Source organism: Strix aluco, chromosome 4 (genome assembly GCF_031877795.1).
Source record: "Strix aluco isolate bStrAlu1 chromosome 4, bStrAlu1.hap1, whole genome shotgun sequence".
NCBI classification, from domain to species: domain Eukaryota; kingdom Metazoa; phylum Chordata; class Aves; order Strigiformes; family Strigidae; genus Strix; species Strix aluco.
The window spans coordinates 120,590,261-120,616,691 of NC_133934.1; the positions used below are offsets into that span (position 1 = coordinate 120,590,261).

Consider the following 26,431-nt stretch of genomic DNA (forward strand, 5'->3'; position numbering starts at 1 on the left):
AGAAAAATTGGTTAATAATCTGATGTGATCTGTATGGATAAACCTTTCCATGGTATTGGAAGGCATTGGAAACTCTGCATCGGCCAGTTGTCTCTAAAGCTGTAGGTAGTACTGCAGGCTTAGGGCCTCATTGTCTTGTGAATAGTGCATCAGATGTGTATACAGAGCCCTCATTTAGTAGTTTGGAAGTGGTTAAAGATCTAGGGAAAAATCAAAGCTGACACAGAACATTCTGTGTAATGTACAGACACTTTGGGATAAAGGACATCAGACATTCCTGTTCTCACCGTGATGATAAGAATTTTAAGGCTAATCTTGAATTTTATTACACATGCTTTAAAATATTTTTCTTAAGTTTTGTATATGTTTGAGAAATGTAGATAAGCTACTAATCCTCATCTCAAACAGGAGTAGATATTACTGTTAATACAGTGATATTTTGACTGTCAGTAGCTCCTGTGTTGATGATTAATTTTGTTTTTCCTCATCTGTTTCTTTCAGTACGGTAATCTAGGGTTGTTGTTACCACTGCTCAGAGCATTGTAAAGCCAAAATCATAACCAGAGTTCATAGCACCAACCATTTTATCTCCCTTCGCTTTGGAATGTTTAAAATAAAAGATTTTGAAATGCTTTTTGAAATAGATTCTGGAGACTTTCCTAGATGAGGCAGAAAGTACTACACTAATGTTTGTTGTAGCTTTGCCAAGTTAAATGCTGCCTATGCGATAAACTTATTCATGTTTCACGTTTTTTCCCTAAACTGTCTGAATGTTTTGATGCTTTTATAAGAAGCTGCACAAAGTTGAAACTGAGAATTAGTTAATTAAAAATCAATGCTAAGTCAGTGTATTAATTTGATATGCTTTAAAAATTGAGATTTTGAGTTGAAATTAAATCAGTTGCCTGAAATGTTTAAGCTCTGAAGAGCTTGTAATTTTTTTGGTTTTGTATGTAATTTAGAACTGAATATAAACATATTCTAAGTTATGTAGTTATCTTAAAGGGAATCCCTCAGATCAGTTTTGGGGCACTGTTAAAACTCCCTTAACTGTGCATTGCTCGTTGTTATACTTATGTTTTTAGAGCTGTTAGTTTTCAGCTATTCTGATTGGTTTATCCTTGCATGTTCACTGTCCTGGTTGCAGCATGAAGCGTGCCAGTTCTCTGAATGTTCTTAACATGGGTGGCAAGGCTACTGAAGATCATTTTCAAGTAAGAAGCCCTACAATACTCTTACAAAAATAGATATCATTAGTAGGGTTTGAGATAAAAAGAGTGTGATAAATAATAAAACAACAAACATCTAGCGATTGGTAAGATCCTACTTCTGTAAGATGTTTAAGGCATATGCTTAAGGCATTGTTCCATAACACTTTTGTGAATTATACTTAATTTTAAGCAAGTGCTTAAGTCTGACCAGTGAAGAGCATTGGCTTTTATGATATCAAGCAGTCTCTGGCTGTGGATCGTCTAACTGTTACAGTGGATACGAAACTTCTGGAATCTTGCGTTCTTGTAAATGCTACTTAAAAATACAGGAACTTTTAAAGCCCAGTTACTAAGTAATTTTTACTTCAGCCCCGTTATTGCAAAGGGCCCAATAATCTTGATTGCTGTACATTTTCAGATTCCCTTAAATGCAACTTCAGTTGTTTCTGAGGTTGTAGAGGAGCAGTCTCTGAAAGTTTGTCTGATCTATGTTATGCTTCTGCTAATATGAAACTTCCTTATTTTGCTTAACTGTATATGGTGTGCCCGATTGCCACTTCCCATTTCCTGTTTTTACCTAATAAGTCGCTGTTTCTTATATTGTCAAATAAGCTGGCAATGTTCTGCGTTCTAAACACTGTTGTGCATTTTACTAACACAGTAACTCCAACTAATTTTAGGAAGATAAAATTGCTTCTGTACTAACAAAACTGTACGTGAGGATCTTCGTCACTATTTGTCCTACGGTAGCAAGAAAGCCCAAACTGTATGGCTCTCATCTACTGTTGAGTGGCATAAAGGTGTCTTAACTATGTTACCTCTAATCAATGTACTGCAGAGTTTTCTGTGGTGTGAAATGTGTACAAAACTTTGCTTAGAGTGAAGTTCAGCCAAAAACCAAGTCCAGGGTAAAGCGTAATTCTTTGAAGCAATAGCGCCAAAGGTTTCAAAATGCCATGCCCCAGGTGCCCCTAAACCGCATCTGTAGTATATAATTGATGTGACTTCCAGAAGAGTAAATTATTGTTGGTGTGTATGCTGCGATATTAAAATTAGTTCTCACTTCTTGTGAACTTTTCTAGTTCACCCACTATAGACACTCCTGGCAATTCCCATAGATGGGCACTTGCATTTCTGGTAAGACTTGGATCAGGATTGTAAAGGGTATATGTGCATATCAATAGATCTTATCAGTATTGGTAGTTGAAAGTTGGGAGAAAAAGATGTTTATTAGAATATGGGGAAAAGAGTCCCCCTACCCAACACGAACAAGGCCAGTTCTCCGTAGTTCCTCATACTTGTTTGTTCCTGTTAAAGCTAGTAGTTTTGTTTATTTGCTTGAACTATCTGGACATCTGCTTAATTTATTTGTTTGTTTTTTTCCCCTTCACACAGGAACGAAATAATTGTCTGACAGACTCGAGAGCTCTGAGTGTCAGTCATACTGATTTGGCGCATTGAGATTCTTGGACAGAAGCTAGCTAATATTCCTTTGTGAATAAAGAAGCACTGAGACCTTCAAAGCTTTGGTTCCTCATCATTATGTATAGGAACACCTAGTTTGTAGATTCTCATTTGTTTTTTTTCCAACGGACTGCTGTTTTTACTTTTCTAAATAGGGATGAGTTTAATCACTGCATTAGTGGGTATTTTCTTCTAAAGGAAAACTATATAGATATATATTGCTCATTGCACTGCTCCCATTCATGCTACTTATGTTGATTTCTTTAATAGATCTGAGTATTACAGCAGCCAAAAAAATGTAAAAATGCAAACATATTTAAAGCATACCAAAATGCAAAGTTGTTTGAAAATGCAGGCAAAATTGTGTAGCAATAAATACATACAGTGCTGGAATGAGAAAAGGATAAATTTATGCGCATTACTGTATAAAGTCAAATTGAGCATACTGTATTGGTGGGGCTTCCCTTTGCACCACTGATTATTGTCATGTTAGAAACCCTAGCTGGCAAAACAGCACTTAGACACGGCTTACTTAACCACTAGATTGAGCTGTTAAATTTTACAGAAGAGATGGTTGGGGTTACACGACATACAGCTAGCATGAATAGCAATACCTGTGACCGTAACTTTGCTACTTGTTGATATAAGTCTTAGGGCACAATAGTTGATGGAGACAGGACAGTTCATGTTGATCAGAAGAAACGGAAAATGTTTTGACCTTTACCTTGTGTGGTTGAAGAATACAGAAGTTTTGGACTGCAGCTGTCCCAGAGCAGCTGCTGTTGCTCTTAGGGAAACATCAAGCCTCAGGTTGACTTTCTTGCTTGTCCACTGGAATTCACAATCCCATTCTCTGTGTGCTGAAAGTGCTCCAGCATTTCCGTATGCTGATCCCAAATCCTGCCTTTCTCCGTAATAGCTGATGACAGCAGAAGCAGGGAACTGCACTCCAAACTGTTACACTGTGGAGTAACTGCTGTGCAAAGGACCACTCAAATCCTAAGGGCCCTGGTGGAGGCACTAGATGGCCATAAGTGGCAAGCAACTCGTTTGACCACATGTCCGTGTTAAATCTACTTACAGTTAATATATATGCTGTCTGTATATAGGACTGCTGCTGGATCTAAGTATGTATGTTTTTAAGTATTTTATAGACACTAGTATTTCCTTTTGCTTTTCTGTAAAGCTTGTAATTTTGTTCATCTTTTGTAAAAATCCTTATTCATGTGAAGTCGGATGAGAAAGTAAGAAAAATAACCAGCATGTGTACAAATGTATTTGTGGTCACAGTTGTGAGTTAGAAAATGCTGAATGAAATTAACTTTGGGAAAAGCTGGAATATTCATTCAAGGTTAGTGCCAACTGAAGGAGGTAAACCAGAGGGACGTAAGCAAGTTTTAGTATTTGAACTGGCTGTGAAGAGTCATTAGAATTAGTACTTCATAGAAGTATTTTGACTGGCTTTGCATCTGGTTTTAAGTTGTGTTACAATACGTGATGCAAAAAGTTGTATATGTAATGCACTTGACTGTGTTTACCAGGAGGTACCTTATTAGCATCTCTTTAAAGAAAGCTGTGTATGGTATACCTGCTATAAAGACAGTTTAGAAACAGTGAGATATGATGCTGCTAATATGTAGATGTTTTAGCACAGAGTAGTGCAATTCATTAATGAACTCGAGCGAGAGCAGATTGCTGCTCAGTTATCTTAACAATATATACTCATATAATGTAGACTTTTGAGTTTTAATCTTTTTGTTAAGAGCTTTTTATATTAAAGAATACATAATATATATACATTTCCCCCCCCCCCCCCAAAGCAAAGCATGTTGTATGCACCCAGTGATGAATTTGGTTTTCTGCACGAGGCCAGACTGAGCTGGCTCTGCAGGAGGAGCTGTACGCCGAGCTCCAGGCGGGCTGGGTACCCGTGCCCAAGTGGCAGGACGGCAGGAGAACCCTGCCGCAGCCCTCGCTTCGCCCAGCAGCCGGCGAAGGTGTCACCTCCCTTCGGCCATAGCCATCAGAAACTCCCGCTGCAAACTCCCCTTGCAGTCAGCCCCTGTCCCGCCAGCGCCATGCTCTCGGCGGGCCTTGTAACGGTGCTGTAGAGCTCAGTGCTGCACTCAGAGCTTCCAAAAAAACCCACAAAACTCTCTAGACACAGAGCTGATTTGGGTAGTAAGGAATTACTTAAAAGAAATTGAAGAATGTGTTTTTTACATTCATCTTTCAACTTTGAAGGAAAATTACTTTTACAGCCTCTCAAAAAAACCCCTTGTGTACATAGCAATAAAATATTTAATCATACCAGATTATGATGTACATTAAATTTTTAAAATGCAAGACCATGGTATGTTGATGGTGATAGTGAGGGAACTTTCTTGTTCAGGATCTTACTGTTGGTGGCATTACTAGTACTGTGCTTTTAAATGTTTTAAACCTTTACATAGTGCTTTAAAGTGTGCTAGAAGATTAAGTTGTTGAGCTACTGCTTATTAAACAATTCTTACATTTAAAAGGTTATTTTTTTTTTTCAGAGAAGAAACAAATTCCATAAATCCCCAAGAATGATAGCCAAATCCTTACAGTTATGAGTTAATTAGCTGTTTGCAGTTTGAGAGGAACTTGCAAAGTGCAAAAACAAAGTTAAGGCCCACCTTCCTTGTGTTTGAATCGTGAATTAAATACTGTCAGGACATGGTTTGTATACATTTAAATTTCAGGTGGGCTTCTTAGTTTGCTTTTATCTAAGTTTTTCTGAATTTCTTCTGTTCCAGTTGTAGCTAAGAGTCTGCATAAAGTATAAAACCAGAATATGCAATTGTATAATTCTTGGAGGTCAAACTAAATCAACAGCTCTGATGAAACTGAAAACTAGAAAAGACCTTCAAAATTGACAGACATCTTTAGGAAAACTGCAACCTTGGTAGTGCTGTTGTGTTTTTAATCTAGCATGTTTGTCCTTGCCCAGAACTGTAAGGGTGAAAGTCATGAAAAACGTAACGAGGACTCCAGGTTAGGCCAGTTCCTCGAGATTCTCCTACAAACAGTGGCTGGCTCTGGGGTACAGTCAGCGACGTCGTGCGTAGGATGAATCGTACGTCGAATTGTAACTGATGGAAAGGTGCCTATTGCCCTTCTGTCTGTCTGGTTGTGTACTAGTCTTTAGGAATATTGGCAATATTTGGTCTTGAGTTTAGATCTTACTAAATATTATTGTAAAATGTAACTGTTTCATGATTTGCTCCTCTTTTAGAGGAATAACTGAACTATTGCTGTGATGTTTGTGCTTGCAGTACTGCAGTGATAGAACAAAGCACTTAGCAGAAAAACAGTTGGACGCATTATCTACAGTTTGTACCTTTTCTTAAAACAATCAACGCCCTCCCCTTTCCCCCAAGCCCTCCTGAATGGTGGTAAATTAAAATGGTTTTAAGCTTGAGAAGGATTTGTGCTTAAATTGTACCATTTGAATCCAGTAATTTTGAAAATGGTTTGGTTCTGTTGTAAATATATAGTAAAAGGGGTGTGCAGTGCTTCGTTGGAAGTGTTTACAATACTTGATGAGTTCAAGTTACTTTAGTTTTTGTTATGCAGGTCATGTACTTCGTCTGAAAGCTGCTAAGAGAACTGCATTTTTGGTAATGTTAGCCTGTACTGAGAGAATAAATGTTAAAAGATGTCACGCTGTGAAGTTTACCGTTTCATTGTAGCAACTTTACATTGTCACAGACTTATAGAAGTATTAGTATAAACATTGGCTTTTTTAAAAAATTAGTTTAGAATTGAGGGAAATCTTGAACATCTACATTTATTTTTTTCCTCCTCAAATCATTCATAATAGTCTCAGTACACGGAATAGTCAAGGTCAATAGTTCTTTGAAAAAAAAGCCCGAAACAACAAAGCAAGAAGCAAAACACACTGCCACCATCTGATAGAGGTCAAAGGACACAAGCTGCTGAGAAGATGCTTATGTTCGTAGTGAAGCTGCAAAACTGCTCGCTAGTTATGGCTGCTTTTAAATAAGAAATATTTAGAGAATATAGTTGGAAGCTCATTTAATGCTCCAGCTACATCAGGAAGCTCAAAGCTGCTCTGTCATTTGTGCTGGCACATACAAGTGAGAGAGCCTAAAAATTGTATACAGCATGGAACAAGCACAGTGAAGTAGTTTTTAAAACCAGATCTATCCTTAGGCTCCCTATATTTATACTCAAGTCCCAATTCAAGCATGGAAAGTCAGTAAGTCTTTAGTTTTAAATTATGTAGTAGAAGCATGATACAGCAGTGGTGGTAGGTTACAGTATAATTAAGCCAGATGAGTTCTGTGCAGTCAGGAATGGTATTTTCTGTTTTCTAGCACCTGGTTTAGAAAACAAAACCAGAACCCAACAACAGCAAAACCAGAAAACCATTTGTAATGTCAGTGTATCCTTCTTGAGGAGAAACATCCCCCCCCCCCCCCCCCCCCCCCCATATGTGGATTTCATGTTTGATTTTAAAAAAGAAAAAAAATAAACCTTCCACAGTTGGCTTTAAGATTTTGCATTTTGATCTCCGTGTGTAGTTACTGCTTGTCACAGCTATGGATGAAATCCTATTCGGACTTTGCCTGTTTGTCTTGCCTCCCTTTGTAACAAGGAGTAGTAATTCACTGTGATTTCATCAAGTAACTTGTAATGAGCGTTAGTGTGCTTTATTATGTTTTCTTAATAGGTCAGTTGTGTAAATCCTTTATCTTTACCAACCACAAATCAATTTGGTTCTGCTTTTCCAAAACAAAGTTTCCAGAACCCTGTATGATCTTTCTGCTGAAAAAGGCATCTTTAAATACATCACAGATCTGTAGATTAATTGGAAACTGTTTAAAAGCTTCTTGACTGTCATTTAACATTTCTCTTCAAAGTGTAGAAAAATATTTAAATGTAGTTTTACAGGATAAAGATTATATACTTAATACATTCTAGAATGTAAATCTTTGTAAAAAATTACTTCAGCATTTTCCTGTATAGAAACAACTCTCAATTGTGAAATCCAAAGATGAATAAAGCTGTATAAAGGGAAGGTTCTTAAATTGCATTTATTAAAACTTAAGCATGTTTTAACACTCTTGCCCCTAGGCTTCAGAGAGGGCAGGTGCTTAGTTCAGTCTTAAGAGTTTGCACCCCCAGAGCTTTGCTACTGCCGGTTGAACATCCTGGATTTCCGACTGTGGGTGTGAGTCACTGAAGAAAGGGATAGAAACTGCTGCTGAACATTCAGCAGCTGTGAGTGATGGGCTGGTGGCAGTTTAGAGGTTCAGGGTTTGTGTGTGATGATGAGCTACGAAACCTACTGTAATGTGTTTAAGAGTTGGGCTGACATAGAACTGAGGGATAGGGTGGAGTTGAGAACGGTCAGTGTTTGGTTAATGGTTGGACTAGGTGATCTTCAAGGTCTAGGTGATTCTGTGATTCTGTGCTCTGACTCAGATTTAAGCCTCCAGCTGGGGAGTTAAATACCCAACCTGGGCAAAGACAGGAGGACTTGCTCAGGTAAGGTGTTAGATTTGTTGGTAAAAGTGTTTTTCATCAAGTAAACAGACCCATCTGTGACTTCATCACTTCTGTCTCATTCCTGTGAGCAGTGACATTGTGAAAAGAGCCACCACAACATTACCAAACTGAGCCTTAAGACACGTATCAAACTGTTCTGAAATGGTTGACAGTGAGGCAAGCTCCTGGGCTTGGAGCCTGGGCTTTGACGAGGCTCTTTTGTAAATGAATGCTGGGTAAGGGTTGACTAACTCCCATTAATCAGTTACAGCCATCTGTGGCTTTTTTTTAAATCAAATTAGTACAATAGGATGAGCAATATATTGGCTAAAGTCCCTGTCCCAGATAAATAGGAATGGAAGAGAATAATTGGAGCGTTACATATGCTGCATGAGTTTATCTTCATTAAAATTGTGTGAAGGTGGTGTGGAACATAAGGATGTGAAGACTGAGGTAGCCACATCTCTGAGCTATAGCCCTCTCACTTTTTCCTTAGATTGAGTACACAAAGACTTCTAAGCATCATGGTTGGATTTTATTACAGAAAACCAGCTTGGTCACTTTCAAGTACAGCGAATTAAGACATTTTAGAAAAGAGATTTAAAGACATTTTGCTAGGCTATTTGCACAAGGTCCCCTTCAACCACTGCAGGGTGCTCAGAGGCACTGAAAGCCACTTGTCCTTCTTTCTGTTTGCTTAGAAATCCCTTTGATCAGCTTCAAGGTGTGACTGTGCCTGTTCTCCTCCAGAACTTCCCTCGGGCAGTCACACAGTCCCTGTCTTCCTGGGTCTCTTCCTTGCGTCATACCGGGTTGTCCTCTGAGAAGCCGCCTGCCAGAGTGTTCCAGTTGAGGCCCTGTACAGCCAGACAAAACTTCCTTTCTGCTGCCCGGCTGCACACTTCCGCACGAACAGATGGCTGCTCTGTCCTCACAGAGAGTTACTGGGGAAAGGCAGAGGTGGCAGCACTAACACAGCGTGCCTCAAGAACACAAAGGAATCCACCTGGACTTGCCTTTTACCAAGTCACTGGACAGTCATTCCTCTGAACTTGTATTTGTGGCTGAGAGTTTATTGTTTTAGCCTATGGAGAACAAAAGGTTCCCATTTGCCAAACCGAGCAATGTAACCACACAGAAAAACCCAGGACAGGGTAGTCTTCTTGTCTGGGCAACCTGGGGAAGCAGGGAGGAGGGGGAAGTCTGAAAGCTTAACAAGTCTGTGCATTATACACAGCTGTGAGCAGGCACCCACATACCACAGGCCAAATAAGGTGTAAGGCCTTTGGAAAATGTGCACGAGTAACTTCATCCAGTGTTCTCCCACACTGAATTCAGCAATGACTAGAAAAAGCACAAGTGAAGGAGTCTGAGGCCAACAGGAAAGATGTGTTACAGATGGAGAGAAAAACATGTAAAGCTCTAAGAACAAAAAAAAACCCTGAGCAGAGTAACATGATGGGCAGCTCCATGGATGGCTGAGAACAACTAGAAGCGTCCTTCAGAAGCACAATTTAGCAAAGAGCCCAGTGGTAAGGACAGAAGATACTCCAGGCAGGGATCCAGAAGCTGATGAAGAATCTATCCAAAGCCAACAAAACACAGAGCTGTGCAGAGTAGCAGGAAGAACACAAGAGCCCTTGCTCTGAAACCACCTGGCTACACAGCTTCAACAGGGGCAACAGAGCAAGGGGATGGTGGGTGATGCTACTTTTTAAATGGAAGAGGGCACAGAGGCTTTTTCTGAGGGAACTGGAAAGCAGGAAAAGAACCATTTCCAAAAAAATCTGTAGAAGGTCTATGAAGGTAGATAAGCCCATACAGTACAAAATGGGTACAATTTTAATTCTTACAGTAAGATGCTAAAATTGAGTATCTTTCTGGTATTTTTTTAACATCCTAATATTAATAACAAGTGGTTTTAACATAGGATGGCTGCTCTGGGACAAAGCTGCTTTTTGTTATTTCTGAGGGCCTACAGGTGGAATAGTGGCATCATGAGGCCCAGGAACACCAGCAGGCAATAGTAACTTGTTGAATTTGAGTCCCTTTGGGTCTGGAAACAGAGAAGGTACACAGCTGCAGTACACACTGTTCCTAGGTGAGTGTGCTATTCAAACACAATCAGACACATCACACTTCATGTACAGCCTCCACCCGCCCACAGCTTTACTCTCCTTTGGAATTCTTATCTCACGAGGAAAAGCTGGTGAACATACATCCAGGTATAAAAAGTTCTTTCACAATATAGACATGGCTTGATACAGTCATATCACTGCTTATGTATTTCAGCATCCACTTCTCTCATCTAGGGAGAATTTCATTTTACTACTAATTCTTCCTGAAGCAGTTTTGATATTTTCGGAGCAGGATGTTTTATTGTGCAAAGGATTTATTTTATGCCTTTCACACCTTCCAATTTTACTGTATAGCAGCAAGAGGATGGAGGGAGATGAGGAGCAAAAACTACTCTTAAAGTCCTCACACTTCCAGTGGGGTGTGACGCAGCTCCAGATGATGGTGCAGGTTGTGGTACTCGGCTGACCATCAGTCTCATTAGCAGTTGGTTCGCCCAGGTTATTCCAAGTGCTGAACAGACTCTGTTACCCACTACACTGCAAAGAAAGCATCACAGATCTCTGCATGTATGAATTTAATATGAAATATCTTCACTTCTGTTGTAATAAAATTACACTGGAAGAAACTATCTACTGTTCCTATATTTATTGTTGTTTGCTATATTTAAACTGTAGGTCTTCGAAGACAGAGATTACAGGGTCTTTGCACAAACTATATGCTAGGTTCTCTCTGTAGCAAGGTAACAACTGGAGGAGCAGTGCTTCTACACAGAATAATTCAGCCATTCTTACAACTACAGCCATGGTGAATACCTGCCTCTGTCTTGTCAGGTCCCCTCTTGTGATAGGAAAACAGCAATAGGAAAACAGTTGAACTTCAAGTATTTGAAGTGTAACTGTTGGCCCTGGATTCCACTCGAATGTATATTTAGAAAGGTTGGGTAGATATAATGCTGCATATGTATTGCTTTCAACTCAAAGTTTAAAACAATTTTTTTTTTCCTGGGAAAAGTGCAATCTCTCTCCAGTAAAAGAATTACAATATAACCGGGGGGGGGGGGGGGAGAAAAAAAAAAAAAAGATCAAACCTTATCCTTGTTCTGTGTCAGTTTCTGCATCTGGAGGACATAAGTACTCACAAGAACACATTTATGACGCACATAGCTTATCTAGTAACTCAAGATTATAGTTAGGATTGAAACAACAAATATGTATGTTTGAATCCTGTTAATATCTTGGTGTCAAAAGATACCTTTTTTTTTTCCTTAAGCAACTAACAAAACCAACCGATAAGGTTTGGTTGCTGTATTTTTTTAAGCAGACAGAAAAGGCACTCAGTTATATCAGAGACAAGAAGAGATGCAAAAATGCTCTTGTGTAAGCAAGTACACCAGCCATTAACTCCAGGGAATTTTCCCCCCAACTTGCTGCTTAGGGATTACCACAGGAGCGTATCTGAGTTTCTTCCACTTTACAGCACATTAGTTATTGCTAATCTCCAGCAAATGCAGCATTTCTGGGTAAATGTACTACTGCTCTTAATAGGCTCTGGTAGTTTATACTGGAGTTCTAAAAAATACAGTAGTTAAATGCTGCTGTGTAGGACGTGGTTACATTTCTGTTTCGGATGACTTACCTACAACTGCACTGAGCTGCTTCTGACTCACTCACTGCATCGGTCACCTAAAGCAGAAGAACAATGTTTGAAGTTGAACTGTAGTTACACGTTTGTTTTTAGCGAGCAGAAGGGTAGGGAAGGGAATGAAGACAAGAAAATCCAAGTTATTGGATCACATATTAAGCCAAGTTAGAAAACCCTTATTCTTTCAAGGCACACTAAAAGGGAGTTCGGAAGTATAATCTTAGTTTACAGTGCTATAAGTCTTTACCTAGCTACAGCTTATATGAATTTAACTACTACTAGATGCTTAATTTGTTAAAAAAAAAAAAAAAAGGCAAACAAACCCCTGCCCCCCGAACTGTTCGGATGTTGTATCTGTAGCTAAGAGGTACTGAAGCCCAGATCTCCAAAAGGTGTCCTGCTCTAAGTGATTTCACTACCTTTGAACATTTGTCTTTGACTACAGCCTAGAAAAATCCACACCTCTTGACTCCCTCTGTTGTCTTTTAATGCCATGATTCTTCCACACAAGTTCTTCACAACGTACAGCAAATTAAATTATAGGTACTTTTCTAAATATAAAGTACAGAACAGATTCCTTTACAGCCATAATCTTTTTCAATGCTGTTATATTCACAGTTGAGTCACCTTCCATTAGAATAGAGTCTTGCAGGACCCTTTGTTAGCAAATGGTCAGTGTTGTCACTCAGCATCAGGCAGCGACCTCATCTATTGTGAGCCAGCACCGACCCAAAACTCCTGTCATGGGAAGGCAGAAGCTCTCTTAAATCACTCTCTTCCCTCTCATGCTGAACCATTCCAAGGTAGAGATTGGATACATCTAGACTTCTCTTTTACCCTTAAATCAGACCTTCTTTTGTCTGCTAGATGGGTCCTCAAAGCCCCCAGGCAAAAGGCAGACAGCCTTTTCCAAATGCCCATACTCAGAGTATCCCAGAAGCTAACCAAGGAACCTGAATCCATTGGTTAGATTCATAGTGTAAGTGCTGAAACACACAAACCTTTGCTTAACAAAGAGCAAAATCCAAACCACGCTTCCCAAGGAGAACAAACTGTCTCTACTAACACCAAAATTCAGAAATCTGTTTTCCTTAAAATCTAGTTGATCCTGTGAAAGGTGATGCAAGAAAAAGTTGGTTAAAAAATCAGGAGTAACTTGAGGCTGAAATTCAAATCTTACTGAAAATAAAAACACTGTGCAAGCTGTTCAAACTACTGCTGTGTATGAATTCCAATACACTCCCTTCCAGTTGTGGTAGTAAATGTAAGATTTTATGCACTGTCCATTATGCAGTTCCAGAACTCAACCCTCCAGAACAGAAACAAATCAAACGCGTAACAGTTACTTGATGTTTCTAGAATCTCTTTCTTCCTGATACAGAATTCTTCTTGTTTGTGACTTCAAGTTCAACTTTTCTTCCTACCCCTTTTCTTCTGCTGTGAGAAGGAAACCTCAGGGCTGAGTACTTACTCGTTTGATGGAGGGGCCTTCCAGAAAGAAAGTTTCCCAGCAGTGGCCTACCTGCACGTTTCCTCACCCCTCTCTCAGGCCGCATTCCATGTGTGAATGCTTCCTCTCCAGCATTCACATGCTCCTTTGATTTGCAATTAGGCTAAGAGCAGCGGCAGGCTGCTTCTACAGGATAGAAGTTGTTTTGTCTAGTTTTCTCTAAAGAATATTCTTTTTTACTAGCATCATTGTGGCCTTCTTTTTGGTTCAGCTCGAGCCAGCCTGAATGCATACTAATGCTTTAGTGATCTCAGCAGTTACACAAAACTGCTGAGCTTCACAAAAACGCAAAGTCCCTGGTGTTTCTCTGTCTCCTGTATATGTGGAATATAACTATGTGTGCAGAGTTCCCAGAGCAAACCTGCTGGCGGTGGCATTTGAAGCTAGTGTTAAGAAAGAACTCTGTTATTTTAGTTTGATGCTTTATGCAGTTGCTATACATATCTATTTTCGTTAGCTTTACTGGACAACCTTTGAGAACATTAACAATCTATAAAAGCTTAAATGATATTCTTAAACCTTGAAAAGTTAAAATTCACTAGTTTAAAGTACACCAGTTTAAGGAAACTTCAATTTCCACCAGTCATTAATACTTAGTTGACAGTGTTAAATACACCAAGAAATCTGCATACACAGATTTTCCCCACCCCAGCCATTTAATAAATGGTCCTTATAAAATGAGAAGCAGTTCTGATGTCATACCTGATTAATGCACATTATTGGAGTCCTGAATCTAGTGCTTAAACTGTGAAGCTGTGCTCCAAATGTCTGCAAATACCGAGCCTTTGTAACAGAATCTGAAACTCCAAATTCGCATCGAAACAAAGCAGCAATAGAGTCTATGACCACCAACCGCACCATGCCTCTTGTGAGCAGCAGGGAAATCCTTTTAGTAATGCAGTTGTGAAAGGTATCCTACCACAAAATACAAACAGTCATCATTAAACCAGTTCAAATAGCTCTATCTGTAAAATCAAGACAGTAACTACAGGTATCATCGCTGAAATATAAGCTGATGGAGTTCCTAACCATGAAGTGAGTTTGTGGATCTTTAAGTCTCACTAGTAACCATTTTTCACAAATGTCTTGTACCTTAAGAAAAAAAAAAATAAAGAGACCAAACTGCAATGTCCAGTTATCTGCAGCTTGGACTTAAATCCGTTATTTACTGACATTTCAAAGTCTCAAGAATGCAATACTACAATCCTAAACTGCTCCCATTCTGCACGAGTGGTTCTCAATGAAACACTGAGGACTCGACACTGGCATTAAATATACAAAACAGAAGTTAGAGACTGTGCTGCTGTGCCACTAATGACACATTAACAGTAAAATACATAATTCCTACATCAAATTCATATTGATCAAGAGTCTTACAAACATGAGTAGCTGCAATTTATACCCTCCCTATTAAAAGTTTTACTAATTCAGTATTTTGAAGTCAACAAACATTTCAATTGCAGGAAGTTTAGCTAACAAATATTTTGTAGGGTGCAACTCCTATCACATAAGAATAATCACTTTAGTCACATGAAAGATTGTTGTAGCCCTTTATATTGTCTTTAACAGTGTAGTCTACAGCAGCTGAGTAGAAAGGAGAACAAGCTCACAGTGATAATCTCAGACTGTGGCCATCATAAATTTCAATGTTAGCAAAAAAAAGCGATAATGCGAGAGTCACAGTTCTTCTAATTGGTGCCACTCTACATCTAAATAGAAGTTCACAGCTAAGAGCTTACATGCGTCCAGAATTACATATAATATCCTCCAACATGGCACAACTTTTAAAACTAAGTTGTAATGTACAAAAAAAAAAAAAGTAAGATCTATTCTGCTAAATGAGCTGCTTTTCACAAAATAAAGCCTTTGATATTGTAATTTGTTTGTTTGGATTGGGTTTGTTTTTTTGCTTTTGGGGTTTTTTTTAAACTGAGGGGGAAAAAATTACTCTGAAAAATATATGCCTGCTTTCCATTCTGGAAAATAGAATTTTTTTTTTTCCACTTACTGGTGTATCTACAGGAAACTACATTGCACTCGAAACACTTCCATGTTTGTATGCAGTCCTTCTGTTGGTACAAGACTCACTCTTTTCAAGTGAATACACAAACAACTGGATTCTTCCAAATGAAGCAAGTGAAAAAAAAATTTTGATGTGAAAGAAAATAGAGAATGTAATTGTGATTAGAGTTTCTACTTCAGTTGCTATAATCTGCCTGTCTCTATATAGCAATGCAGTCTGTGTATATGGACACACCCACAGACTGAATCTATACATAGCAATATATGAATTGTGATAATCTATTGTGCAGCAGCTGGACTTACCAGTGAGTGCATTTTTAAGGGTATTTTAGAGAGATGTACATACCACTATACGGTGATTCTCTCCTTTTTACAATAACATACTCTGTAGCTTCCAGAAACCACAATTAGAACTTTAATTAATATTTCCAGTGAAAGGGACATGGAAGAGGCAGTTTAGCTGCTGCCTGGACCACACAGTGCATAAGTGGCAAGCATACTAATGGTACACAATCTTCTTTACTTGCAAACTACAATTAAAAACCCCAACAACTGGAATGATTTAACAAGTGCTACTTTCAAGCCTTAGAGAAAACAGAACATACGATATTCTATCAATAAAGAACATATTCATGGCTACTTAAGAAAAAACACAAAAATGTGGGTTTCCAAGGCAAGAATACAGCACTGAGGTTTGTATCTTTTCCCCTCCAGTTCCACAATGATGTCTTACAGGCAGAGGGGCAAGAGAGCTGCGCTGCTGTGGTTATGCTGTGCCATTACCTGTTCCAGGCTTCATTTTTTGTACCCTGTCCTCCCACCTGCTTAATCTGCAGTTTAATAACTCTGCTGTTATACTACAAGTTAGTCAGGATACACACTACCTTTTGAATATATATTTATATCCTCTCTCCAAACTCAATGAAGATCACCCTAGGAGCTGCAGTAAAACTAGAAGCAGTCATTTTATTGCATTTTAATAAACATAATGACTTACCAATGTCCACTACATGATTAATTCAAAAATATTAATATTTTAATATCTTTCATAATAAAACACAGTATATACAGTTCTCTAACAGCAAATTGCAGAGATTAAGTAGTATTCATTACAGATCTTAGTTCACTCTTAGCCTTTTGAAAGGTCTCCTATATCAAAAAACCCCCTGTGGTTACTGGATTATAGTGTAAAAATTATGCATTCTTAATTTGTGCTACTACTTACTAGATCTGCTGCATGCTCAACAAAAATGCTGTTTCCAAATTTGATCTTCTGTATGATGTCAGCTGGAACATCTGCACGCAGCTTATGTTGTTGATCTATGAGTTGTTGCAAACGTTTACTTGGGAATACATCTTCTGTACAAATGTAGACAGCTCCTATAGTCAAAGAAACCACCTCTGTTATCACAGCAGGGCTCTTACACACTTTTCTTAACAGCACAAAAATAAAATAATACATTCCACACTCAAATGCTAGACACATGTACCTGGAAATTCATGTTACTTTTTTTGCAGCCATACTGAATCAACAAAAAATACTCCTATGACTTTCCTGTAGTTGCCAGCTCCTTTTTTGGGTGTTTGCTGACACAGTTGGATTTTTGTACTCTCCACTAGGTGACACTCATTTTGCACAGCTGTGGAACACCTGACCACCTAACCTGGGTGATTACAAGTATCATAAATAGAGTAACAGTGCATAGTTTGCCTGTTTGGGTCAGAAATCCAAAACACAGCACTATACTATGAAGACAACTATCCCAGCCAAAACCAGTACTAGTATTTTGATTAATTTCACTTCACTGTTCTCAAGTTTCTTGTTTTTAAATTTACATATGGAGGGGTACTTATTGCCACAATTTGTAAGCCAGTTTAAAGAGGATCACTCGTCCAACCTCAGTCCAATTAACTCTTTGTGAGAATGGCAAATTAGATAAAAACCATTATACTTCAATCACATTTCTGTGAGTGATATCTATTTTTACCATGGTTTCTGGTTAATAAGTATGCTTTATAGAAGAGAAAATTAACCATAGACATCAAAGATGTTGGGGAAAGAAAACAGTAATATGTGCAAAATTTTCTCTATTAAAAATTGTTACTGTTACCACAGAACTAGCCAGAATTATCAGCTAATACTTATAAGGCTACACCTAAGGATTACATCCACTCACTAAAGTGATTGAAGCTGCTAACACAGCTTGGCAGGTGATGTGCTTGGCAATATGAGAAATCCTGAACATGTCTACCCCAATGGTCCATCCCTACGCTGGCTCTCCAGGGAGCAGAAAGTCCCATTTCCAGATGCAACTTCCTCTATATAGTCCACTGAAAAAAATATGAAACTGTACCCAACAGCAGAAACAGAAGTGAAAATTAATGGTTACTTTACCAATAAAAATATTTTGCTGAGGGACACCTGTATAACACAGGGTATTGAATTCTAAGAATCTTCTATACAGAACAAAGATGAGCCTAAGCCCAATTTTCTTTAGGAGTAAACTTCTATCTTCACCTTAACTCTCCCCAACCGCACTATAAATTCTTACATAAATCACCCTACTTCACATGTAAAACATTAAAACAATTACTTTTCCAATACCCAGTCTTATTTTTAAATACTCAGAAAGCTATCAGATAAAGCTAAAAAAATTACCAATGGCCACTAATTAAAAAAACTGCCTTGACAGGTGAGAATTAAAGACTTTCCTCAATTATTAACACATGGAAAAATACTTCATCATCATCCACACCTTCCATAGGAGGTACCGAAATGTCTCCACAATTTCTATTTCCATTCTACCTAATAACAGGTTCAAATTATACTTCAGCTCCTTTTTACTTTCCTTGGCCCTGGCAGCCAATAGCATTTATCACTAGAATATTCAGTGTCTATTCTTAATTTCCCAGTTTCGTTATGTATATACTTAATGTCAGAGGGAACTGAGGGTTATTAGCAGTTTACAACATCTGACAGTGAATAAGGACTACAATAAAGCATTAATGATCAGAGCAGTAATGATCTGATCATGATTCCTAAACATATAAAAAACTAAAGTGGAACCATGAATATTTTCTGTGCTTTTCACACCTCTCTAGCATTAGAGTGGCTGAAATTCTGAATTTTAAACTGTGGGCATAAATGCTGTATTACAACAACTGATGTCATACACAATACCTGTAGACACAGATGAGCACATATGCAAATTTCCATCAGCAATGAATGAGAATAAAAAAAGAGAAAATAAATCCACAGTCACTTGAATCCATTAAATTTACAGTGACAGCAGCTTTTTGAATACTATCTGAACTTATATGAAGCTCAAGTGAGGAAAGCACAGTAAACTATTAGTTATATCACTTAACTGCTCAAGGCTTTTTAAATAACTAATTATTAAACAGTTAATTAGGCAAACCATAACTTTCTTGACTATTTCCCTAGGTTAATTTCTCCTAATTGGGCTAATTTTCATACCACTTTCCAATTTGACAGTGACAGCTGAGTATCAAATAGGCAGGTGAGCATCTTTACTATGGGCAGTTCATGCATTCCTAATCAGATTTTCAGTCTCACAATTTCTAAAAAAGCTGGTAAATCAAAAAAATGTCTAACCACAAATTTGACATTATTTATATCTAGCACCAATACTCATTCAGATAAGCCAATTATGTCTTGCAACACTTACACCACAAAACTGAAAAATCATTATGGTGCAAATTCAAAACCAAGTAAACAAACAAGAAATAAAGAAAACCCAACCGTGATATGCAGCTTCCTTAAGCCCATGTGGTTTCTCAATTTCATACTAACAAAAGCTATGCTAACTTGTGGTAGCACAGTAACTTAACAGTTGCTGAAGTAAAACATTCTGGATTTCTCAACTACCATTCTTATTCACAGCTGATTGCCTTTTGCACAACATTGCCTAATTCTGAAAGACAGGGATTTCTTTACCATGAATACTGGCTTACAGAGAAATCATCTACTTCCTGAAAAATCAGACCTGCCTTAAGCAGTATGTCCCTTGTCCTCTCCTGGGTTTACTTAAAAAGGATGGAATGTCCGTTACTTGAGACTTCATGGTGGTTGTTTTTTCAAATGCAGATTTGTATTTCTAGATAGATTGGTGCTCCATTGATTAGATAGTTGTATCTAGATCCAGTTATTGCAATATTCAAGACATTTCCAAACAGAAAACCTGAGAAACTTGCTGAAAAAAATACATTTTTTTCCAAAATTAGTTTATCTGGAGAAAAAGAAACGTAAAATTCTCCTAAAGATTTTCCTTGCAGATAATTTCAGCACAGTAATAAGAACAGTGATAACACAAGGCAAAAGCAGAAGAGTATAACATGATCAAGCAATCTTACTGTATTACAAACATATATACAGTTGTGGTCCAGTTTCACATTTATACCTGATGAACAAGTAAATTGAGGCAAACAAGGTAATCCTACAGGTGTAATACCTGTAGGCAAAAAAGAACAGCTGGAGAATCAAAAATCTGGTCCTCTCTGCTCCACTGGTCCAGCAACTTAGATTTAAAATTCCTGATCAATAGATACACACTATCCTCTTTGTAAAATCGTGACAATTTTAAAGTTCGAGTGAACACATTTATTCAGGGTTTTTTTTTAGTGAAACACTTGTAAAGAAAAGATCAAGAAGATTAATTCCTTCTTAAGAACAGTTCTACTTCACAGACTATTTCCTGCCTCAGTTTAGTTTTGTAAATACCAGCAGTCACCTGCCAATCTTCTACTCCACTGTAACACTTCCTTGACACCAGTTAAATCCACTACAGCAGATACTGTAGTCTGAGTACGTAATTGGTCCATTTGTGATGTCTCCAAAATATACTGTGGGACAACTTTTTTTTTTTCTTTACGTGCTGCTCATTTCACAAAACAATTATGTAATTCTCATCTTGAACTTTAAGAGAGTTAAGCCACGTAAAATATATCAGATGAGCTTTGTCTTGGTTTAAAATTCGAGTTTCACAGTAGAATGACAACAGCACTCTCTCCTACTGGACCATCATCAAGCCTCTTCAGCTTTTGTTTAGGACCTCCAGTCTGAACCGCAACGGAACATTTGTTTCAGGAGAACACACACCAGTACATTAAAAATACAGGAAGTGCTTCACAGCAAAGTTACAGGGCCTAGAAGAGATTGACAAATAATTAAACTCACTATTAAAGACTGATGCCTAATTATGAGGCAGAAGTACTTACAATTCACTTATCTTTAAAGATACGTAAATATTCATAACCTAAATAAAGAGAGGAGACTAGTACAACACAAACAGAAAAGCCTATGGCATCATGCTATTTATAGTTTATTAGGAAGCTGTCAACACTGAAAACAAGTCAAGAGGCAGGGTATTATCAGTTTTGAGAAGGAAGCTGAGAGACACTCTTAAGAAGTCAGTTGTCCTCAGTGGTCAGATAAGCATCTTTCCTCACAGATCCACAAAAAACCAAACAGAAATCAGCCATTTCATCAGATCTCAATGCTTTACTGTTACTTAGGCTGATTAAAGTCCTATGCTGGTTGTTGATCAAAAACCACCCCAAAACCAACCAAAAATAAAAAACCATTAAAAAACCCCACCCTCAAAGTTTGAGTCCTGTGAACATAATCTGTCATGCACCAAACCAGCTTGTTACCAGGAATCAGTAGCAATTTTTTCTAATTCAGAATTCTAATATGAGAAAGAATGTCACATTATATTCATGTATTATTAATATGGGCATCTAAAATAAATTCAGCCAACATGTGATTGACCATAACTGACATTCTTAGAATGGCATAACGATAACCTGGAGGCAAAGGATGTCCTATTTTCTTTCTTTGCTGCCAACCTCCTAGCATTGAGAATTGTAAACAAGATTAGCACCAAGTCAAAAATAAAAAATACTGTCTAAATAAATGTATTTCAACATCACCACCTAAAAGAAGCAAAGTTTCTAGCACTAAAAGAAACCCCAACCCACCATAATTTTAAATCATTAGCAAAGTTTTAGCATGGAGATTAATCTCCTGTTGGCAGTGCTAGACTTCTGTGACAGTTACTAAGCACTGTTGTTCTCAAGTTTCCTAAAGAATAAAACTCCTCATACTTAACATAAGCTTTTCATTCCTGTATTTCTCATAAGAGACTCAACAGAAGCCTTATTTATAGACTGCAGAGAAATCATTTCATTTTCCAAGTGCTATGCAAACAGTATCTGCTGCTATGACTGTAAGCAGTCTAACATATGGCAAGATACCACACAGAGCTAAAACCAGCGAGCATTAGGATTCCACCGCTCCCTTAGCTCTCCAACTCTTGCAAGCAGGGTATTTCCACCTTCTATACCTTCAAGATCCTCAAAAGTTCTGCCCTCTCAGCCCTTCCGAAACACTCTGGTTCTCTCACAGGAACACCAATATGATGGCCATTCTATCTTATCTTCTGTGAAACACTTAGGAGGGAGCAGATGGGGGACACAGACACGACAAAGCAATCGTAATGGCACCAAGTGGTAAGTGCATAAGGAACAAGAAGAACCATCTTCAAACACAAATAATGCAAAGACTTGCCATTTTGTAGCCCTACAAGGAAGACTGTAGTCTGGTACAAGAGACAAGAGTGCCATTAGGATGTTGGGCACCTCCTTCTGTACTCCATTCTGGTTTGTTCCCTTCTTTCAACGTAAATAGGGAGGAATGCTGGGACATGAATAAAAGTGTATTTGCATTCAAACTATTTGCAGCAGTTAGCAGCAACACATGAAGGAATCGAACAAAATATATTTGCTTCTGCTCTATTAATGACGTAACTTAAAGCAAAGTTACGTAAGCCACGAGCTCATTACTGGCCTTTAAGCAAGATCTTCATCTGAACATTCCATGATTTTTCCACATGGGCAGATATAGTACAAAAAATAATTAAGTTTCCCCACAACAAACCACTGAACTGCCAAATTAAACCCAGTGCTGCATGGAAGGAAGAGCAAGATCACAGCCAAAACACACCTAAGGCAGGCTGCCAGGACTCAATTCTCAGGAGTGACCCAAGTTTACTCCCTTTCCAAGACAGTATATGATACTTAAAGAAAAAAATATTAGGAGTTAGATTAATGTGATAGATGGTTAAAAAAACCACACTCTAATCAAAGAATAAACCTACTTCAGCAAAACGAGGTAAATCACAGGTATGAAACAATGCTAGCTTTCTTCAATTAGATTTCCATCAATTTTACTCTGTAAATCACTTTAATTATTGTTACCAAACTACATGTTCTTTGACATTTGAAACCTCCAACTGAGGAATATATACCATATATCCAAGATGTCTGTGGAAAATTATCTGACAAGCTGTTTTGCTGTGGCTGTTACCTGAGGAGTCAACAAGTACTTATGACAGCAAGGCTTTTCATATATTGTTTGCATGTGTCTAGTTTAACCCACAGTGGCCGGCAGGTAAACAACAGCCAATAGTCATTTTGTATTAAATTATGTTGTGATGCAGGACATGTGCACAGCATGCTGTTTTCTCTATCAAGATGCTTTACTAACTAGCTGACTACTAATGCTATTGCAGAAGGGTAAGACATGCACGGAATATGTGCACCTACTTCAATGCACTGATGAGGTTCTTAAAGACAGTATATTCCTCCAAACAGCAAATTAATCAGTATTTACATTTCAGTACTTACCAGACTCTAATCCACCATATCTGTAAGGATACTGCACACAAAGGCACAGCTGTAAACTTATCTGAGTCTTCCCAGCAGAACTTTCCCCAGCAAGTTCTGTGATTCCCACTAAAGGAATGCCACCTTTTAACAAGGTATCTAGTACTGAACATCCTAGGCTTAGCTTCTGGTGTTGGGAGGTGAGATGGTCTTTATCTTGGTAGAGCTGAAGCGCTGCAGAGTTTTGGATTTTTTAATGATTAAAAAGAAAAAAAAAAAGAAGGAGGTTTTTTTAGTATCTTTCTAACACAGAATGATACAAAACAGAGGCTGTATACTAGGTTTATATCTGCAAGGGATGCTTTCTTTACTGATGGGAAATTTTTCTAATTCAGCCTAGTCTTCCCCACCTCCACAGGGTCTACTAATTGAATGCCTGTTCAAAAATTGATAGTTTACACTGAGCCTTTTCCTTTTCTCAAACTTGTTTTCCTTTCTCTGCCTCTAAGGAATTTCTGTGGAAAGCTACACTCTGAGAAAATATTGCCAGCAAGGTTCAAGCACAGCAATTATGGAAATAGGAAGCTGTAGCAGACTATGAAACAGTGTACCAGGCATCCTGCCAAGACCTGAAGCTATAGGCAAATCACAAGAAAATAAATTCTAAGTACACAGCAGCCATGAAGCATTTGTACAGGAGGAGCTATTAGGTTCTGCTTGGTTTGGAATGAGGTGTTTATAACAAATCAGTTTATATAGTCTATAATATATCATGTAAGTTTTTTAACTAGTCTTAGTCCAAAAGAGAGAGGGAATCTTTTTTTCCTCTAATCAAGTTTTCGAGACTGGAGAATCATTTGTCCTGTTTCAGGCTGGCATGTCCCGAAGAATGACAGCCATTGTCTTCCATCTACCTTCAAGGTCTCAGAGGAGCTGTCCTTAGGATAGTTAAATAATTCACTATAGCATAACAAAACCACTTGCCTTTTCATTTTCACAATCACATTACTCTGTCAATAAGGAGCCAAAACCTTATTTTCTCCCAGTGACAATATTTTAAGATTTAAATAGAACACTTTTTTGGTATTGACTGTATTACCTGTAATCATACTATTTCTCCTCAGCGTGTGAGAGACTGTTTTCAGTAAGCACTGTATATCTGCACTGGATAGTTTCATCAATCTTTGCAAGTCTGCTCCAGAAAGATTTAAAATCTCTTTTACTGATTTTATGTCAGCTGAAATTAGAAGAATCTTTATAAATATTTTTGGCTGGATTACAGTCTTATGCACAAAAGAAAGTTTTCCCACTTTCTACTAATCATTTACATGAAGTTTATCTATGTTGCATTCTTGTAAGCCAGGCAGGCAACATTTACTTTCAATGTATCGACACTTGCTATAAAATCATTTGGAAAATTATTACCGGAGCATGGGGAAAAGCCATCACTTCTGATTACTCAAAAAACTTGCTTATGAAATACTTAATTACAGTTCTAAAGTGTTACTGTACATCTATATGCTTACACCCACAAACACAGTTATGTAAAGGAAGACACTATGGTGACAGATCTATCAGTGAGACATTGGTAAATTAAGTTACCTTTCTTAAGAGCAGCAACTACTTTAGGGTTCAAGTCAAACTGGTCCCAGTCCATTTCCTGATAGAGCACTGGGGTGAATTATCTGTTATTAAAGCAGCTTTTATCAGATATACATGCAACAATAAAATAAGCATTGTTCAACATGAAAAGTTTGTGGGAATATTCTTTTTTATTTTTTAACAACATATTTTTCAGTTATCTTCTTAGAAAAATAACAATGATTCAGCACATTGGCAGAAGACTTCTCAGATGGCTGTTTAGAGATATGTTTTAATAGGGTTCAACTAATAACAGTGCAGTGGTTTTGCTCTGGATTGAACCTATCAAATACATTGCACGTGCAATTTGGAATGATTCACGATTATTTATACATTGGATAGTCAAATATATTTTGATTAGCTAAAAGCAAGTTCAGTATTAAAACATTAAAATCAGTTTGTTTCTTATAACAATATTAAACACTTTTTAATACTTTGATCTAAAACACAATAGCTTAGCACTCCAGCTGCCCAGATGAGTGCTGTGGGGTTTGTTACTATTCAGATCATCTGAAGGATTGCAGCAGACACAGAAGAGTTATATATGAATACATAACTTGATGAACAATCCCTTTTCTAACATGGGAGAGCAGAGGCTGCGATGTATTCTGATAACAGAACAAATGCAGAAGAAACAGTCATTTTTAAGCGACACCTATTTAAGGCAACATTTTGACAAGAGTTAGAAGTCGAAACTTACAGAAATTAATCATGATTACGACGGTCTTTGACTAGGAGGACTCCGAACCATTCTGCACTCTCCACTCCACCGCAGCCACGGCCCGAGGCCCTGGGAAGAGAGGGAAGTCACCAGGAGCAGGTTACTGGAAAGCCGGGCGCGTCCCACGGACAGGGCAGCGACAGAGGCCGCCCGGGCCTACCACAGCCCGCCCGGGCACAGAGGAAGGCGAGCGGCAACAAGCTTCGCGAGCCGCCTCGCCCCAGCCGGCGCCCTCACGGCGGCCTCCGGCGCGGCCCGGAGGGCGGCTGGCGGCGGAAGGACACCGCCTCAGCGACACTCCCCGCCCCGGGAAGGGGGCCCCGGGCGCGGAGCCGCCACACCGTCCGCAGCCCCGTTACGAAACCCCCGCCAGAGCCGCCGCAAGAGGCCGTAGCCAATCGGCGAGCAGTTTGCCTGCGACGGGCCTAGTCCCAGGCCAATCAAATCTCCTCCAAGCCAGCGCTCCGGCAGGACAGCCAATGGCAGGGCGCTGCCCAACGCGCGGGCGGGACGCTTTTCGCTCCGGTAACAATCGCTTCCGCGGTGTCCGCTGGGGGAGCGGAGCGTTCGCTCCGGCCGGTGGTAGCACGAGCGCCTCAGCTCAGGCGCTACCCCCAGAACCACGGACGCTCAGCAGAGCCGCTCCTCAAAGGCCGAGCGGCTGTCAGGCTTCCCCGAACGCGGCTTACAGGGGCGTGATTGAGGGGCGCAGGCTCTTCATTTCCGGGTTGAGGGGCTGGCAATTGCTATTGCGCATGCGCTTCGATCGCCTAAAGGGGTGGGGAAGGACCGACATACCAGCATTAAACCTCAAGCGATACGTGACTGGCTGGGAAGTCTGGAGCCGGTGTTCTATTGGGCGTCCGGGGCGGGTGGGCGGGGCTTGGCGTCTCGCTGCTTTCCATTGGCCTTGCGCCG

At 38.9% G+C, this 26,431-nt stretch overlaps 2 protein-coding genes across 10 annotated transcripts in view; one reads left to right on the plus strand and one right to left on the minus strand.

Moving 5' to 3' along the window:
* The window catches only part of KLC1 (kinesin light chain 1), a 53,630-nt gene extending 45,887 nt beyond the window's left edge, over positions 1 to 7,743 (plus strand). For 5 of the 7 annotated variants that reach the window (XM_074825223.1, XM_074825225.1, XM_074825222.1 and 2 more), the window contains exons 15-16: positions 1,148 to 1,214; positions 2,607 to 7,743. In XM_074825223.1, the coding sequence (XP_074681324.1) occupies positions 1,148 to 1,214; positions 2,607 to 2,672 (133 nt within the window). In that variant the 3' untranslated portion in view covers positions 2,673 to 7,743. The remainder of the gene's footprint in view (positions 1 to 1,147; positions 1,215 to 2,606) is intronic. The other 2 variants (XM_074825229.1, XM_074825227.1) reach the window with 1 other exon arrangement.
* Positions 7,744 to 10,605: 2,862 nt separating this feature from the next.
* On the minus strand, positions 10,606 to 26,247 carry XRCC3 (X-ray repair cross complementing 3). 3 transcript variants are annotated; one of them, XM_074825234.1, is made up of 9 exons: positions 26,203 to 26,247; positions 25,493 to 25,582; positions 24,754 to 24,822; positions 24,251 to 24,388; positions 23,173 to 23,385; positions 16,691 to 16,845; positions 14,146 to 14,358; positions 11,928 to 11,974; positions 10,606 to 10,828 (listed from the first exon to the last, which is right to left on the minus strand). In XM_074825234.1, exons 2-9 carry the CDS (start codon positions 25,503 to 25,505, stop codon positions 10,606 to 10,608), a joined length of 1,071 nt encoding a protein of 356 aa, XP_074681335.1. In that variant the 5' UTR covers positions 25,506 to 25,582; positions 26,203 to 26,247. The 3 variants fall into 3 exon arrangements, with proteins under 3 accessions (XP_074681335.1, XP_074681334.1, XP_074681336.1); XM_074825233.1 differs by having other exon boundaries at positions 25,493 to 26,234; XM_074825235.1 differs by having other exon boundaries at positions 24,754 to 24,836; positions 25,493 to 26,234.
* Positions 26,248 to 26,431: the final 184 nt, after the last annotated feature.

What these genes read in the sequence shown, in the direction of transcription:
- XRCC3 (XM_074825234.1), bottom strand. An exon ending in AGTTGCTGCTCTTAAGAAAG is followed by an intron (nt 24,389 to 24,753) that starts GTAACTTAATTT and finishes TTCTAATTTCAG; the next exon opens with CTGACATAAAATCAGTAAAA. An exon ending in ATATGGTGGATTAGAGTCTG is followed by an intron (nt 16,846 to 23,172) that starts GTAAGTACTGAA and finishes CTTTGACTATAG; the next exon opens with GAGCTGTCTACATTTGTACA.